This window comes from Macrosteles quadrilineatus, unplaced genomic scaffold, assembly GCF_028750875.1.
Source record: "Macrosteles quadrilineatus isolate MER2022 unplaced genomic scaffold, UCM_ALF_1.0 Scaffold_4__1_contigs__length_99947679, whole genome shotgun sequence".
Classification (NCBI taxonomy): Eukaryota; Metazoa; Arthropoda; class Insecta; order Hemiptera; family Cicadellidae; genus Macrosteles; species Macrosteles quadrilineatus.
In genome coordinates, this window is record NW_026542597.1 from 78556462 (window position 1) to 78574375 (window position 17914).

Here is a 17914-nt window from a genome sequence, read left to right on the forward strand (position 1 = left end):
GGACTCAGAATGTTTAGGTTCAGACTTTGCGAAGTATATACCTGAGCAGCCCCAGATAAGGTTGAATTGTGATGTACAATTTAAATTCATATAAAAACAATGATGATGATGTTTTGTGTTTGAAAATTACGTATTTCTAATAATGAATCAAAATGACATCATATTGCCGTTAGAGTGTGTTGTGGTGGTTAGATTCTTGAACTTAGGTTCAAAAGGAGGTCAATCTCCTGATTTCATGGTATTTAGTCATTCACAGGGAGGGTCATAAATCTCATAAGGTCTGATAACCAAAGATTGGATAATGAAGATTCAACTGTTAAAGCAAAACCGCTATGCTTACATATTATTTTAGGCTAAATATATATGAATGCAGGATCAGTAGCGGAACGTACATTAATAAATTACAGTGTACAACAAGTTACGAGCAATCAAAAACAATAGGCTAAAATATTAACTAAATCGATCAATAAATAATTTCCATCAATACGATTGCCACAATCAAAATTTACATCTGTTTACAACAGCTAATTTTTAATCCCTGGAGAGGAAAAATGCTTTTTTCCCAAACTATGATGTTTTTGGCTGTATTACATATGTATAGTGGTGGCCGAAAGTTACGTTTTGCTGGCCATGCCAGCTGTCATCGTAATTTGGGGACCGAGCAGGTTTTTACAGCCCGGGGCCGCAAAATCAGCTGTCCGCTTACTTACAACATGAATGCATTTTAAATACACAATAAAAATCCATAGCATTGCAATAGAATTGTGTTATTGTCACCATTGCCTAGCAACTATTTATTAGCGAATTTCCCATATAGGGAATAAGCTATTACCGTAGTACTCATGGTAAGACCTGGACGCGGGACCGATTTTTTTTTTCGTTTTGAGGTCCCTAGAGGCCAAAAACACCATCCGTTCAAATTCATATATATATATATATTTATATATTTATATATTTATATATTTATATATATATATATATATATGTGTCCGTTAGCACTATAACTCGAGCAAAAATGATCCGATTTTGATGAAATTTGGTACAAACGTGTAAACCTACGTTTATTCGAACGAGTTCGCGATCCAGCATGATCGGACCATGGGAACGGGGGTTTACGGGGGGTTTTATGGGGTAAAAATAGGGTTTTCCTATTTTTTACCCAAAAAACATAAAATTTAGCAATTTCTTTTCAAACCATTTTGTAGAGCTTAAAAAAACAAATAATTTAGTATATTGAAGCGTTATTATGCGCCTAATGGTTATGGAGAAAATTCAAAAAAAATTGTAAATTTAAAATTCCAATGTTATTCTTATGGAGAATAAGTAAACTGTTGTAGTTTGCTTGTTTATTAACATATTTTGATCAAATTTGGAAAATGCATCTATTTCTTACTAACTATTAACATTTTACAAAAAAAGAACAGTTTTACCCTCCCTGATGCAGCAAACCTAAGTACTTGTTAAACTAATTCTATTTAAATAGGGAATAAATGATATATTTTTAAGTATACATTTCAGTGTAAATCCAATCAGTCAAATGGAAATTCGCTTAGTCTGCAGGTTTGCTGCGGCGGGGGTATTTTTATTTTTGCTGATTCCTCAAATTATTTCTTCACTTAACCTTAAAGTTGTAGTTGTGTTGACTATCAGTGTGCATTATTATAGTGGTGAATAGTGGTAATAGGGTATAGTGTGGTGAAAAATAGCGTTCGTACCTAGGGCCGAAAATGAGGTTTTGTCGGCTCGAGATAGTTTTTAAGTTCGAGACGAAGTCGAGAACTTAAATCGATCGAGAGCTGCAAAACCATTTCGGTCCGTGGTACGAACGCTATTTTTCACCACACTATACCCTATTACCACTATTCATATACTATTTCAAAAAATATACTATTTCAGACCCGCAAAGCATGCATTAAAAACGGCTGTTTTTGCTGCAGTATGAGGAAAGTATATTCTGGTATTAAAGGGTTGAAAGTTATTGTTTATGATCAGGTGGTTATTTAGCCATGACAATTTATTAAAAAAGATGTGGGGAAAAGAAAACTTTCTCAGGATTTAACTGACAACTATCTGATTACAAGGCAACACTATGACCACATAGCTCTCTCCTGCTGCAAGTCGATCTACATGAATCCATAGAGACAAGTACAGTCAAACAACCCTAATGCCCCGTACGGGACGATAGTGGAAAGGATAGATTATATCGGAAATTAATGCCTTTCCAAAAACATAGTTTTTGGCACCGAATTGCCAGATACCTGAGACTTACCCTCCTCACATCCCTAACAGTAACTTCCTATGTACAAGGTCCCAGTAAGTCGTTTAGTGCCAGGTGAGTGGTATAGTATTGGCTCTTGACCAAACATTCACTTTTAGTATGATGGTACAGCTTTCCCAAACCATCGGTGAAGTGCCTTCTTAGGGTTATCTGAGTGTATATAAAGAATATGGATTTCTATGTAAATTTATATTTAGGCACTGTAAAGCTGATAATCATTGTCATTTATCAAATCAAATCAAAATCTCCTTTATTCATAAATGTACAAGTACAATGAATGGAGTCAGTGAGTCACTTTATGACTGTTATTACACAATTTGAGATAGAACAGGGTGTAGAGAGAAAACACACAATTACTCATTTCAATTTAATCTAAATAACAATACAATGAAATCAACAAAATGTCAAAATCTGTGTTACACTTCCAAACACAGTCTCAAGATTTTGTTCAACATAAAATACTCTTAATTGAACAAACAAGGTAGAAATATTGTTAGCACCTCGCTTTGTGCTACTTACAACATTTACAAATAACATTAAAAGGTTTCAAAACATCCAACATTGAATACAAGTTTTCGTTGGATTACATCACAAGTTGTAATAATTTTGATATTTGTTTCATTGCTCTGAGTGGTGCAGCTATGAGTTACTTCTGTGGCACGGAGTAATACAATTTTATTCAAACATTTTCTTTCAATGAGTTGTATGAGATTAGAGGTGATTAGAGGAGATATTGAACGTAGTAATGCAAATGATTTTCCATTGTAGTTCCTGTCTGGCAAATTGTGTTAATGGCGTAGATTTGTTAAATAACCTCTACGGGCATTGAAAACGCCAATCATTGAGTTTAACGAGCTGGCAAAGCTTGTGTTTATCCTAAGCAAATTAGTATGTACACTCTAAGAGTCACATGTCAATATGTTCATTGCGATTCTCAGAAGTTAAAAAAATTGAGTCTATTTCAAATTTTATAAGTTTTTTACTAGAATATAAGAGAACACTGTTTCTGGGTTCACAAGTGTTAGTAGTACGGTAGATAGTTAAGTCTGATCAACAAACGAGCTTTCACTCCCAGCACAGCCCTGTGTGACTGTATGAATTCCATATCGTTTAGGAAGCAGGGTCCAGTTCCAAACCGTCAACAAACACCTGGCTTTTCTCAGGATCGGACCGGCAACCTCCTGATTGTATGGCAATCGTAACCACTCAGCTACTTATCCTTACTATGTGTTCGCCACCCAATAACTAGTTTAATAAGGACCCAGATGCCACTCAATATTAGGATGTCAATTAATGATGCTATATTGCCATCTCAAAGGTCGACATATCTGACAAGACCAGGGTTTGGACCGTTCCTTTACAAACTATGTAAACTTTTCCATGACAAAGATTAGCACAAAATAAATTTGGATTTCTATATTTGTATGAGCTCAGGAAAAAATAAGCGTAGTTAATATGAATAATTGCTGGGAGTTAAAGAGTTAAAGTATGTTCCAAACGGACATATACTGCTGTACCTGTATGATTAACGGAACTGAAAATACTAGACTCGGCCACAAGAGTAATCCCAGGTGCTACTTTAACCACATACAGCAACCATTTCTCCAATGTTTGTTCAAAAATAACAAACTTAAATAATCTTCAATTTATCTTTGGCACAAAATGAATGTCTTAAAACTAAAACAGTGTACGATAACAAAAGTGTGATTATTAGGAAAATAAGAATTTGCAGAAATGCAAAGAATCCTATCAAGAAATGGCTATTAAAATAGTTAACTGTCTGTAGTCAATTGAATTGCAAAATAATCTAAAGCTCAAGTAATTTTATGTTCCAAAATTAATTTTAAAGGAACCATGGAGCGTTTTGGAGACGATCCAGAGGCCATCCCATCATAAAGTTAGAAACATAAAATAATTTGAAGGAATACGAGGTTTATTTCCCCAACAACTCACATTTATCCTTTAATACCTTTATAATATAAAAATGTCTCATTAAAAATTAACTTTTCTTCTAGGCTAAGTAAGATTGACAGTCTTAACAAATAATGACTACCTATAGTAGATAGCCGATGTTTCAAAAGTAGATTTTTAAACTTACAAAGCTGTAGAACTAAGTTAAATGTTTGATCTGTATACTTAAAATACATTTTTATCACAGTAAGGAACTTACCATGCAAACTAAAAATGCAGATCTTAACAATGCATTAAATTGTCTTTTAAATTGATCAAAAAAGGCTTTTACAAAACATTAGGCCTAATATATTGTAGAGCAATTGCTTGAGTATGTTTGTACAGAAATAAAACAAACTTTCAAGCAATAAGAGAATATTTTCAACATTTTATCATAACAAATGGAGACCAACAAGGTACCTGCTCAAAATCATTTGAAAGTTTAGGCAGGCCAACACTTAACATATATTTCAGTAGCCTAAGCATAATCAATTAGCCTTTTCAATATCAGTCAGGTATTTAAGTGACAACAATTCAAATATAAATTATAAAAAGCAAGATGTTATCCATTTATAATTTTTATCAAACACTGACCTGGATTGATATCTTTTCTTGAACTGACAGTTTAAACTAGGCCTACTATCTTTCTTTTGGTTTTATCAACTCATGTTTATAACAACAACTTGTCCCATTATTATTAAATAATCTGCTAAAAGCTGATTTCAACAGCTTACGATTTGATAGAAATTTAGCAATGAAAATACCTGTATTAAAACTTAAGAACCTGTACATTTATAGTAACGTCAAGCTTTTCATTCAATTTAAGTTATAAATGTTCATTTGAAATAAAAAAGTTTTCTGTAGATAATTTTAAAAAATTTGAAAAACTTGAGTAAAAGCGGTACAACACTTAAACGCTTTTTAGAAAAAATAAAATTGGTGACTTGGACACTTTCTCAAAAATTATTTTGGCACCTAAAATTTAAGAATCATACATAAATATTCTTGTCAAATAGATATGTACAGATTTATAAATTTAAAACATTATAACATCGAAAACGCTTATGTAAACAGATAACATGCAAATATATACTTGTCCCAAGCATAATAGGTAAGTAGGCCTATACCCATTGATCTTTAGACATTAAAGAAGACATCCCATCTATATGGACCAGCTGGAGCCGATTAAAAAAGAATCTCACAGAGTTAACTGTCTAAAATTATATTTTCTCTCTTAGTTGTCATTTCTGTTAAAGAGATGTATTATAAAAGATGCTCATATAATTTTGGCTCGGTTTACAAGTAAGTGTATTTAACAAAATTCAGCACCATCAGCAGACTATGCTGGTAGCTCAATTTATCTACAATAATTTCATATTCTATTAGCTTATAACATGAAAGTGGAATACGGCATTCCATAGCCAAAGTATGACCTAATTTTCAGAGTTCATGGTGTGTGTAGTCATGTTTTGATGATGCCACAAGTGAAGGTCACAATTAGGTCATCGGATTGACCTTGAATGTTCAAGGGCATACCCAGGATGAGGACTCCTGACTTCACAAGTGTCGGTTAATCCCAGGAAATATTATTTGTCGGGATAACCAATAGCAACATTTTTCAGAGACTAGCAAGTTAAATTTAAGTAGTTTGATAACTTATGGAACATACAGTTTAGAAAACATAAGGAACATTATGAATAAATAATTGGTAAAGCTCTAAATTAGGCAGGCATAATTTACAGAATTATTGATCATTGGCTTTAATGTAAAGTATTTAAATATGTAATCAATATGTACAGAATGATTAAGTAAATAACTAGGCCTAAACCTTAAAACATTATTTTTGAATGGTAGGGAAAATTAATTTTATTTAAAAGATCCTTAGTGTTTTTTTTTTCATGATTAGGTTGAAACTTCTATGACAAACTGTTGACTAATTAATTCAAATGACTTTCAAGTTTATGGCTAGGTAGTTGACGTGTTTACACTTTGGTTTTAAAATCACCATTTGAGTCTCAGCATTTTAGTACATTATTCTGTAGTTAATCTAGTTATTTAATTACACTTAACATTTACACACTTATTGCTCATTAGGAGAGTAAAATTATTTTGTCCAGATTTGTTTAAATAAATTAAAAGACTATCACACTTCATAAGAGGTTAAATTTTAGATACTAAAATTTTTACTGTATAAATTATACAAAATAGTTCTAGTTTTGTCATTTTCCGTGTGTAAGGACTTGAACTGGGTCCGGGGGAACAGACTTAGGAGGGGGTCTGAAAGTGACGTAGGTGTAGAGTAAGCTACCGATTATAGATAAGTTGATACCTACAAAGTTGGTAAGACTGTACCTGTAATCCCCGCCGATAAACATTCCTAAGTAGGTTACAAGTATATTTTTCAAACATCCCATAATCGTAGTCGTCAATGCAGAATTGTACTGGGTACACAACATGACACTGTAGTTTAACACAAAACCCATCGTACACGACAATACAAACTGTATGATAAACATTGTATCCGTCCAGTACTCGTACTCATAAACACGCTGCATTTCTCCCATTCCAAAGTTAAGTAGAAAAGATACAGGGAGCATTAACAGTGCACAGTAAAACATCAAACCGTACTTACCCATTTCTTTTTGCGTATTGAGCTTCTTCTTAGTGTAAACAGAGTTTGCTGCAGTTAGAAAATCGTTAATCAGAACAAAACTGTAACCTTGGAAATTGAAGCCGAGATCGTTTCCAGCAGCTATCATAGCTCCCAGTACCATAAGAGCGACTGAGATCTTCACTGATAGTTTTGGGCGGATATTGAGAACGTAGAACTCTGCAATCATTGTCATCAAGATGGCGAATCTTCTCAACATTGTGAACATTGGGAGACTGAGTTCCTTGGTCCCACCCAGGCCAAACACCATGTTTCCAAGGTAAATGAAAGGTAACGGAGAGATTTCTGAAACTGTCCTCGAATTGAAATCCGGGAATTTAATCACACTAAATTGTTTTCCGAGAAATAAAATAACTACTGTAGCCACTAACTGTCCCATTGCTAAAATGTTGAAGCTCGGGAACTCGTAAGTGGTTAGAACTGTCTTGTTTACTATAGTGATCAGTAGAGAGGAACAGGCGTAAAAGAACGCTGTCCAGATCTTCATGATGTTAGAGTAGACAGGCGCAGAGGTCCCCAGTAAAGGTTGATCTTTATCAGCCATCTCTGTCGGCCGAAGCTCACACTAATGGGATGTTTTCAAAAGCCAGCATTCTTTTGCATATTATTATTGTATAGCAATGGACACAAATTCTTCAACTGCATCATCTTTGATGTTAAGGGTTTTAATTGAGTCTCGGATTACCTAAAACAAAAAGTTAATGCAATGATCAGATTGAGAATTTTCTGGAATACTAGAAAATGAAATCCTACAACGCTCACAACATTTTTGTAATTTGTCTTTCTATGTCAATGTCTTCAGTAAGCTAAGCCGTATAAGGATAAGTTTGCTTATTGTTTGTCACTTTCAAATCTGGGTTTGTTTTGATCATTTTGTTTTTATATTTATTCAGAAGAGTTCTGGCAACGACTTTTTTGGTTAGTAATGATAATGTAGGCCTACTCAGTGATGAATCATTTTAATAGTGGCATATTTTATTATTTCCTTCAAATTAGATTTTTTTTAGGACTAAATTCAAATTTAGAGTTCGACATCCGGGTGCAGTTCTAGAATATGCAACCAGCTACCAAGTCCACTCTGAAGTACTGCCCACTATATTCATATCGTCTTCTTAATAACTGTCTCTGCCATCACCGACGATATCGTTGATAGCTAATCTATATATTAATACGCAAGCAGTTTTCTTTTCACAGTCGTAACTTGATAACTGCTTGACGGATTTTATTGTTTGAGGTGTCAAATTAAAGGTATTTTTATGTAGATGTGCAAATATGTCTCAGAAAATTAAGAAAGGGCATAACTTGAGTACAGTTAAGGGCTAAAGTTTGGGAACGGTGGCGCTATCTGTTGACATTAGATCACACCATCAAACTCAATTCCCTTTGTTTACAACTAAACATATGGACAATGTTTAAAATAGTAAGTTTAACCACAGACTGCAGGACTTATTACTTCCAGAGCAAAGCCGGAATTTTATATTTTATTAAAACATCCGCTAACTAAGTCTGGTTCATAAATAAAGAGTTTTATAGCAAGACCTGACAACAAATTGTTTGTAATAGTTTAATTTATTTACCTTACATTGATTGTATTTTACTGAATTATCATGTAGTTTTGGTTACAGTTCGGTGTGATTAAGTAAATGTTTGAAAGTGATTATTCACAGTGCAGTTACCCGTTACATTACTATATTATCATGTAATTTACAATGTGTATCAAAATTCCTTTGTAGTGTTTTCTGTTGATTGGTTAACTTTCGTATTTTATGTAAATTTAAAATTAAATACCACCAGTAAGACGAAGAACTGTGAGTGGCTGGAGGGAACGCAAACGTGAGCACTTGCATCAACCTCCCAATTTGACGGATACAGAGTGGCAGTACCGCTACCGTACCGCCATCGTACGGACAAATGCACGTTAAATTCTTACATTGCGGTGGTTTACATTTTAAGAAAGAAAAGACTGGCCGAGACAGTTAAGTTTTTACTCTTCGTTGCCATAAATGGAAGGTTCGTTTACCTCATTTGCGGAATTCACCATACTTTCAGGAACTTATTGGAAACTCCCAATCTGAAAACAGGGCTGTGAGGCTTGAATCCAGAAATTATCTGGAAAAAATTAGTCAATTCAATTTCGCCTTTGCCATGGTCAGCTCTGAAGCTGACGAGAGGGTCACACAGGGGATCTACAATTTCAAGATCCATGACACTTTTGACCACCGAGTAGGTAATCTAATTCTTAAAGAAGGCCATGATACGCACAGATATATAAGTACGACGTTGGCACTGAAACCCAACGGGGCATGCAAAACAATTCAAACAAAATATGCAATGAAAAAATATGCGGGAAATAGGGTCACAATGCCAACCCATTTGCCCAATCTTTTAAAACTGTGGCAGAAATTTTTAGGGACAAGAGCTCCGAGGAGTCAAGTTAGATTTTATGTGCTTAACCTAGTAAGAGACAAAAGAAGTGACTTCCCTTGCTACAATGCTACCAGCATAGATGTCACAGCTATTTTAAAGCTGAAAACAGAGCACCACTTGACCAAATAAATCTTTGTTTTTTTTTGTTTTTTTTTTAATTAATAGTGAATCCGTTCTAGATACGTCGTTAAATCCACTCTTATGTTTCCAACCGGAGACTTCAGGTGGGGCACCTAATTTAAACACGCCTAAAACAGAACATATCGTACAAATAATTTAACAATGCTATAGTACGTGTTGTACTGGTTCGCGTCAAGAGAGGGATTAAGCTTGCTACATTCTAAAAAAGCTCACTTTACAGTGTGTGGTTAACATCAAAGGCTAGGCGCACACGAGCGATTATTTTGAGATGATTATTTCATCGGCCGATCTGTGCATCAAATATTAGAATGGAAGCGCGCACACAGGCGATCGAGAACTGCGCCGATTTTAAAATCTGGGTTTTGCTGCAGATTAGTAGGCTAGGCGAGGCGATTGTCGCCCGGAAATCTGTAACGTACAGTTTGAGTTGTGTTGTTTTCTTTGCTAAAAAGGCCACAGCTGTGGTATAATAAAAACTGAAACTTTCAACAGACATTCTATAGTAATTAAAGAACTTTTTACTGTCATCACATAAAGTGTAATGTAGCCTATATAAAACTGTCGATTTAAAAGACTCTGACTTACTTTTGGATGAACCCAATATTTAAATTATCTTCTTTTTTTCTTTGATCTAATTAGAAGAGCACAAACACAGTTTAATTCAACAAAGTCCATTTTAGGATAGCTTAAACGTACTCAAAAAATCCATTTCTCGACTAAAAAATCGCCATGTGTGCGCCTAGACATAAATCAAGGGCGATTTATATTTGGCTGATTTTTTAATCAGCCGATAGAAAAATCGACCGTGTGTGCCAGGCCTAAGTTCTCATAGAGGGACACCCGCCTACAGTACATAAGAGATTACACAAGCAGTATGAGAACCGATCTATATTTAAATATTGTAGGGCCTATTGTAGATTAAGCTTAGGGCCTACTTTTATATACACATATTTTCACATTTCTAAAATCAGTCATAGAAATTACTTTAGAGTGACTCTATGATTGAGGTTGTGCTGTTTATGTTTTTTGTTCTTCATGATTTTATTACAAGTTACAGTTTTGCCGATTTCGATTAACAGGTTATCTAGTAATGTAATATTCAGCGGAAACAACAGTACAAGCAAAAAAAAGCTGACACCTACGCACATCCATCTTCACTGGAAAACCTGAAAAACTGAGTTTAGAGCAAAAACCATATTTTGTCCGTCAAAAAGCCTTAAATAATTTTCAGCAAACATTTTTTCCTAGTTCGGCCTAAAAACGTTACTGTTCGTCGCGAAGGTATGCCAATTGTGGACACAGCTTAAGGTAGATACAGTAACCAGTAACAAATTATCATCCAACGATAACCAGATATATTATATGCCTATATGGCTAATCTGACTTTAGAAGTGGACCAAAAACACCTGAATGAATTTATCGATTATTTCATTAGAAATAATAGATCTTTTTTCTCCTAAGGGTAGGCCTAGGTACTTATGGATCTGATCTTGAAGAGTACCTAGGTCTAAGAAGTTGTTAATGATGGTTTAATCAAGGCATTAGTTTACATTGTTATAGGAGAATTTACATTGAGATAAACTAGGTTAATAAATCATCTAGACTAACAATGTATTGAGTATGGTATTATAAGATTAATACTCACATATTAACCTGGACAGAATACCTTCTTGTAGGCAGATATTTTATAAACAATACAAACAGTAGAAAGATGGTTCTGTTTAAAATTGAATACTACAAGATATGGATCTACGCAACACTAGATAAGTTGAATTGTTCCTTGGCTCATCATTGCATTTAACTAATCAAAATGATCATCATAACCTCAATGTCACTTTAACTTCAATCACAAACAACAAACAAATACAAATGGCAATGGCAGTGAAAAAAACCGGTGGGGCACACGGGAGGGACTAAGGCTAACATATCTTGTAGTGTCAGCGTTCGCCGCTAAACTACTAAGTTGAAAAAATTTAAATTATTTTTTTTAAATTTTTAGTTATAAAATTAACTTTTTAATTATAAAATATTGTTTTAAGATTATAAAATAAATTTTTAATTTTTAAAATTAAACTGTCATAACATAACCTAACCAACCAGACTTGCTCATAATATAAAAAACTATATAAGATAAAAATCTAATTAATGATTACTTATAATTTTTAATTAATTATAAAATTAATTTAAAAATTTAGTATTATAAAATTAAACTGTCATAACCTAACCTAACCGACCAAACTTGCTGATATGAAAAATTTGTTGACAAAAAGTTGGTGCTGCCAGCGGGATTCGAACCCAGGACCTTCTGAACCCCAATCCGTAACGCTGCCAAATATGCCACGAACGCCGCTGAAATCACATCGTTTCGTTACGGTAATCGTGTCGCCTCAAGAGAAGTTATTAGCCACTAGAGATATGACGTCACTACACCTATAGCCTTAGTCCCTCCCGTGTGCCCATTCCGAAAAAACAGTCTTGAAGTGATGTATAGCAAACAGCTGACGCTGACGACACTATTGTTGTAACAAAGATACAGTAGTAAAGTCTAGCTTTGGCTTAGCTCGATTGATCAGTTGATCGCACACTATATGAAATGTGTTAATAGTTTTTGAGCTCTGTTGATACACATATTTAAGATTTGTATGGAGATTTTAAAAATATTTCATCTATATCCTATACAGAAACAATGACATTTAAGAAATTAAAATCCACCTTTTCACTAATTACACTGTAAGTCGTCGGTCTACAATGGATAGCCACCAGACTACTACAGTTAAACCCATAATATATCGATGGTTAAACCACGTTAAACACTGTTTGCTTTAATTTCCCAATTGACATGAAACTTTGACTGATAAAGTCCGGGAACAACTAACTACTAATTATTCTTGTCATGTGACCTTGTTATATGTTTTCCTTAATATTGTTAATTTTGTTGTTGTTGTAGTCACTGTTGAGCAATAATTACGATTTTTAGAACAACAATATCAATGTAAATAAAGCAAACATAAAATATTAAAAGATAACTTATAATTTTATAATACCGTAAGTTATTGAAACTTGGTAACAATGGTAACACTATAAAATGGTTTCCATCCTATAGTTTTTTCCTGGCGATCGGTGTTAAGAAAAAGGGGAGTTGCTACTATAAATAACCAATTTTGCAAAAGAATATTTATTTTTACTATTGTTATGTTCTATTTAGGGTAAAAAAAAAAAAACACAATATAACGTATAATTTATCACGGTGAAAAAATATTTGAAGTGGATCGCGCGCACCTCTTTCTATAGTTACTACAGTAAGTATAACAATGGTATGGTCCGCTGTTTTTCACAACTTTGTAAAAATCTGGTATTTTTTACATAAGTTCTTATAACTATTTAGTTATTAAAGCTATATGAATGACATTTTTACGACACATTGTTAATACTATAAAGCAGATTTTGTGCATGGATATATTTTAATAGTTTAAAAACAAGTTTATGAAAACAAAATTTAAAAAGATTAATTACATAGGAATATTTAAAAAATATATTCATGAAGCCATAACTCATTAAATAATTGAGAAAATAAATGGTATCAGCAATCTGACACATACAACCTCCCATAAGCCTGTCAACAACTTTACTATGGGTAAGCGGTGGGAGTAACTATCCTATACTCTAATACGAGCAATGTTTGCTTGTATGTATGCTTGCTTGCTTGCAGAAAGATCTCGTAAACGGCTCTGCCGATTTTCTTCAAATCTTGTAAATAGTTTATTTTTGGCCTAAAAACGAGTTTCATGCAGTTAGAACTGCCAACAAAAATCTAATTACGTAGAAAAACGAAACTGAAAGTCACATTTTTTTAACATTAGTCTTATGGGTTGCTAAGTAACAATGTTGGTTGAATTAAATAACAAGGAAAAAGTAAACAAAAAACTTGAAGTTGTAGCATGTGTTCATTATAAGGCAATTACCCACAGTATACTAGCAAATTACAAATACATTACAAAAGGGAAATCATCACTTGTTACTATTGAGCAAAGATTATACTGAAGATTGCTCGATACATTGTAGGAAGTGATGAAGGAAGTAGTAAAGGCAAGCAGTATGAAGTGCGGGACCTGTTTATGACGATTAGATTAAGGTACTTGCAATCATAAAATGCTATGGGAAGGGAGGGAAACAGGTCCGCGACGTAGGAGTTAGTGAAGGAAGTAGTCAAGGCGAGCTGTCTGGAGTGTAGGAACTGTTTATGATGATTGTATTAAGGTATTTGCAATCATAAAATGCTACGGGAAAGGAGGGAAACAGGTCCGTGACGTAGGAAGTGATGATGGAAGTAGTAAAGGCAAGCTGTCCGGAGTGTGGGAACTGTTTATGACGATTAGATTAAGGTATATGCAATCCTAAAATGCTATGAGGAGGGAAGAAAACAGGTCCGCGATGTAGGAAGTGGTGAAGGAAGTAGTCACGGAAAGCTGTCTGGAGTGTGGGAACTGTTTATGACGATTAGATTTAGGTATTTCAAATCCTAAAATGCTATGAGAAGGGAGGGAAACAGGTCTGTGACGTAGGAAGTGTTGAAGGAAGTATTCAAGCCGAGCTGTCCGGAGTGGGGAACTGTTTATGACGATTAGATTAAGGTATCTGCAATCTTTAAATGCAATGGGAAGGGAGGAAAACAGCTCCGCTTCGTAGGAAGTGGTGGAGGAAGTCAGTGCAGAGTGTGGGAACTGTCTGTGGCAATTACATTAATGTATCTGCAATCCTAACATGCAATGGGAAGAGAGAAAAACAGGTCCACGACATAGGGAGTGCTGAAGGAATAAGTAAAGGCGAGCAGTGTAGAGTTTGGGAATGGATTTTTGTATCTGCAATACTGAGACTGCTTTCAGAGTAAACTAATGATTTTCCCCGAGCAAAGCTCGGTCCCCAGGTACTGATATTTTATAGGGGAAAAAATCACAAAAGTTGTAATATCCTTTGAACCATAATTGTTACAGCAAAGGGAGGTTGCACTATTTTGTTTAGAATAAGGACCATAACACATTAATTTTAATTAATACCAGCCGTTTTCCTGAAATCAGATGTTACGGTATGTTATTTTATGGGCTTTTTTGTACAGAAAATAACATAGGTAAGCTACAACAACTTTGAAACCGTAATTTTCACAGAAATGGGATTTGTACAAAATTTAGTTCAAAATTTAAAGGACTTTTGCCTACTAAATTTTTATCAAAATCGTTCGGGCCATTTTCGAGAAAATAAGTCATACATTGTTTTCAGGTTCAAAAGCTTCATTTACATTTACTTTTCCTTTTCATTTTATAAACACAAATAATTTTGTAGGAATAACTTAAGCAAAGACCTAAAATGAGATACCGTACAGAATACAACAACAAGAAAACCATAAAGACACACACTTGTCACTTTGTGATTTAACACCAGTATTTTGAACATTTCACAAAACTAATCTAGATTAAAAAGTCTTGTATTCTACCCAGCTGAAGGAGGAAACCTTAATGCGAAAGATTCATCAACAAAACTTAAACATTGCAACACAATTTGAAGTTTCATTCATAATTTAGGTACCTTATGACATTTTACTTTTGACATTCAAAAAACGTACACTCATATTCAAGTCTTTTTTTGTTAATGAACTTATATAATGCGCTATGTGGAATTCTTATACAATTTTCATCATCCGAGTTACTTTCCCCCGCCTTTTTAGAACAGTCCACCACAGAAGCCTTTAATGTAGATGCATATAAAAACTTATCTTTTTCAAACTTTACTCTTAAAAAATAATCATTTTTCAACTTTCCAATTGGAGTTGCTTCAAAGGTAATTTCCAAATTTTTCTTATTTAAATGATTGGTAACCCAGAATATATTGTCAAACACGGAGATAAGCATACGATTAACACAGCATGCCTCAGGATGAAACGGTTCCCAAGAATAAGTTAAAGATAAATCTGCTTCGAAGTCGAACTCACAGATGAAGTCTTTGAAATGCCTTTCCTCATAGTGATCCATCAGTTCTATCAAAGGAGTCACAGTGTTGCAAAAACTTTGTCTACACTTTGCAGGTCTGAAGCCACAAAATTCCTCATGGTCACTCCCGGGCTCCACGACGTCTTCGCAACCATCTCCATGGTACTTGCACTGACGAGGAAGGGCTTCCAGAAGGTTTTTCAAACACACAGGATTCTCTGTTGTAAATGGACCTTTGCATGTAGGACAATCCTTTAACTTTTCGCAGCAGCAGTTGCAAACCCCATGGCCTCTGCTGCATGTCTTAAATGGAATTTGGATTGTGTCCAGACATACTGGACATTCTACAATCTTATTTAGGGATAATGTGATGTCCTTCAGTCTCGTTTCAGATTTCTTCTGAAAAGAAAACGAAAATGTTGGTTTAACATTTAACTTTTAGTGGATCAGCTCATGGATCAGCTATAAATTGATAACTTCATCACTAACATGGATAGCAAATATTTAAAAGTACTAATCACATTAAATAGGTTTTTACAAATTGATCAATGTATAACTTTGAACAAATGGTGTTTTTGGCCTCAGGGGACATAAAAATGAATACCCCTGCTGCAGCAAACCTGCAGAATAACCTTAGAAATATCACATTTATTACCTATTCAAATAGAATTAGTTTAATGAGTACTTAGATTTGCTGCAACAGGGAGGGTAAAAGTGTTTTTAAAATGTTAATCGTTAATTAAAAATAAATGCATTTTCCAAATTTGATCAAAATATAAACAAGCAAAAAATGTAAATTTAAAATTCTGATATTATTCATATGGAGAATAAGTAAATTTTGTAATTTACTTATTCTCCATAAGAATAATATAAATTTTGTAATTTACTTATTCTCCATAAGAATAATACCAGAATTTTAAATTTACATTTTTTTGGAATTTTCTCTGTAACCATTAGGCACATAATAACGCTTCAATATAGGCCTACTAAATTATTTTTTATCTCTACAAAATGGCTTAGAAAGAAATCGCTAAATTTAAGTTAATGATTTTTGGGTCTAAAATGGGAAAAACCAATTTTTACACCATAAAACCCCCTATGAACCCCAGTTCCTATAGTCCGATCATGCTGGTTCGCGAACTCGTTCAAATAAATGTAAGTTTACACTATTATATCAAATTTTGTTTAAATTGGATCTTTTTTGCTCAAGTTATTGTGCTAACGGACATATATAGGCATATAAATGAATTTTAACGGATGGTGTTTTTGGCCTCTAGGGACCTCAAAAAGAAAAATTAAATCGGTTCCTTGGATCGGGGGGGGGGGGGGGGGGGGTAAATGGGTCTTACCATGAGTACTACGGTAATAGCTTATTCCCTATATGGGAAATTCGCTAAAAAGTAAATCGGTCCCGGGCCTAGGTCTCACCCTGTCTCACCGTGCCACCTAGGTAATACAGGAGTTAAAATACTTCTGTATTGAAAGAAAATCGGGTTTAGGAGACCTACGGCAATATTATTCTTATTCCTTATGGGAAAACCACTAAAACATTGAGATCATTGTAATTTATTGGTTTACCGAGAAGAATTGAATCCCACTTTCCACTTTTCCATCCGTAAAATTTTTAAGAAAAATACTTGTTAGGTTTAACATACATGTCTTAAAATAACTCAATTTTATTGACAATCTCAAGTATACCAACACTCAGTCAAATATGAAGGAAGTCCTCAAATGATTTAGGAACAGTGCTACAAACCCAATGGATCGACCTCATCAGGAATAAACTTACCGACTCTGCCATGATTGATTTGGACACAGTTGTATTTCTTCCGCTTGTTTGTGTATTCCCAGTTTTCTTTGCAAACAACACCTGAAAGCAAAAACGGTATTGTTTGATGGTGGAGATTTAAAGTCAGTTTGTAGTGACTCAAAATGTAGGGTATGTATACATACTATATACTACTTGACTGTAGGCTATGTTTTGTGTGTATATGTTGGTTTGGCCAATTCACTAATTCCAAAAGAGTTGGTGAGAAAACACATAGCTTTTAAGGTCCAACAAAGCTTAAATACCACTTACCAACTTCCAACTTGTTAAGAAGTAGCCCTTAACACAAAGTGGGTTAGTTGACAAAATGTTAAAAAAACTTACACAACTGATTTACTGATTAGTTAACAGAAAACTACTAGCATGAATATTTCAATTCTCACCAAGATTCAAATCAAGAATTAATTAACTCCACTGTCTAGTCTACGTTTCAGTTACGTTATCGTTTCAAGATTTAAGACAACACAAAGAAGCACCTAACACCTAACAATAACAAAGCAGTAACATCAGCTGACGCTTAGCCACTATTGTTGTAACCGCAAAGATGGCCTAGTGAAGTAGTTGGCTTTTTAGCTCAACTATTGATCACACACTATATGAAATGTGTAATTATAGCGATTTTAATGTTAACTGTAATT

General features: G+C 34.1%; 2 protein-coding genes across 2 annotated transcripts; both read right to left on the reverse strand.

Annotated features, from left to right (window-relative positions):
- Positions 1–2631: 2631 nt before the first annotated feature.
- On the reverse strand, positions 2632–11308 carry LOC128992240 (UDP-sugar transporter UST74c). The gene is made up of 2 exons (XM_054415716.1): positions 11113–11308; positions 2632–7584 (listed from the first exon to the last, which is right to left on the reverse strand). The coding sequence occupies exon 2, from the start codon at positions 7441–7443 to the stop codon at positions 6448–6450; it is 996 nt and encodes a 331-aa protein (XP_054271691.1). The 5' UTR covers positions 7444–7584; positions 11113–11308; the 3' UTR covers positions 2632–6447.
- Positions 11309–14849: 3541 nt separating this feature from the next.
- Positions 14850–17686, reverse strand: LOC128993471 (uncharacterized). The gene is made up of 3 exons (XM_054417381.1): positions 17603–17686; positions 17238–17318; positions 14850–15847 (listed from the first exon to the last, which is right to left on the reverse strand). Exons 2-3 carry the CDS (start codon positions 17247–17249, stop codon positions 15059–15061), a joined length of 801 nt encoding a protein of 266 aa, XP_054273356.1. The 5' UTR covers positions 17250–17318; positions 17603–17686; the 3' UTR covers positions 14850–15058.
- Between the last annotated feature and the right edge of the window lie 228 nt (positions 17687–17914).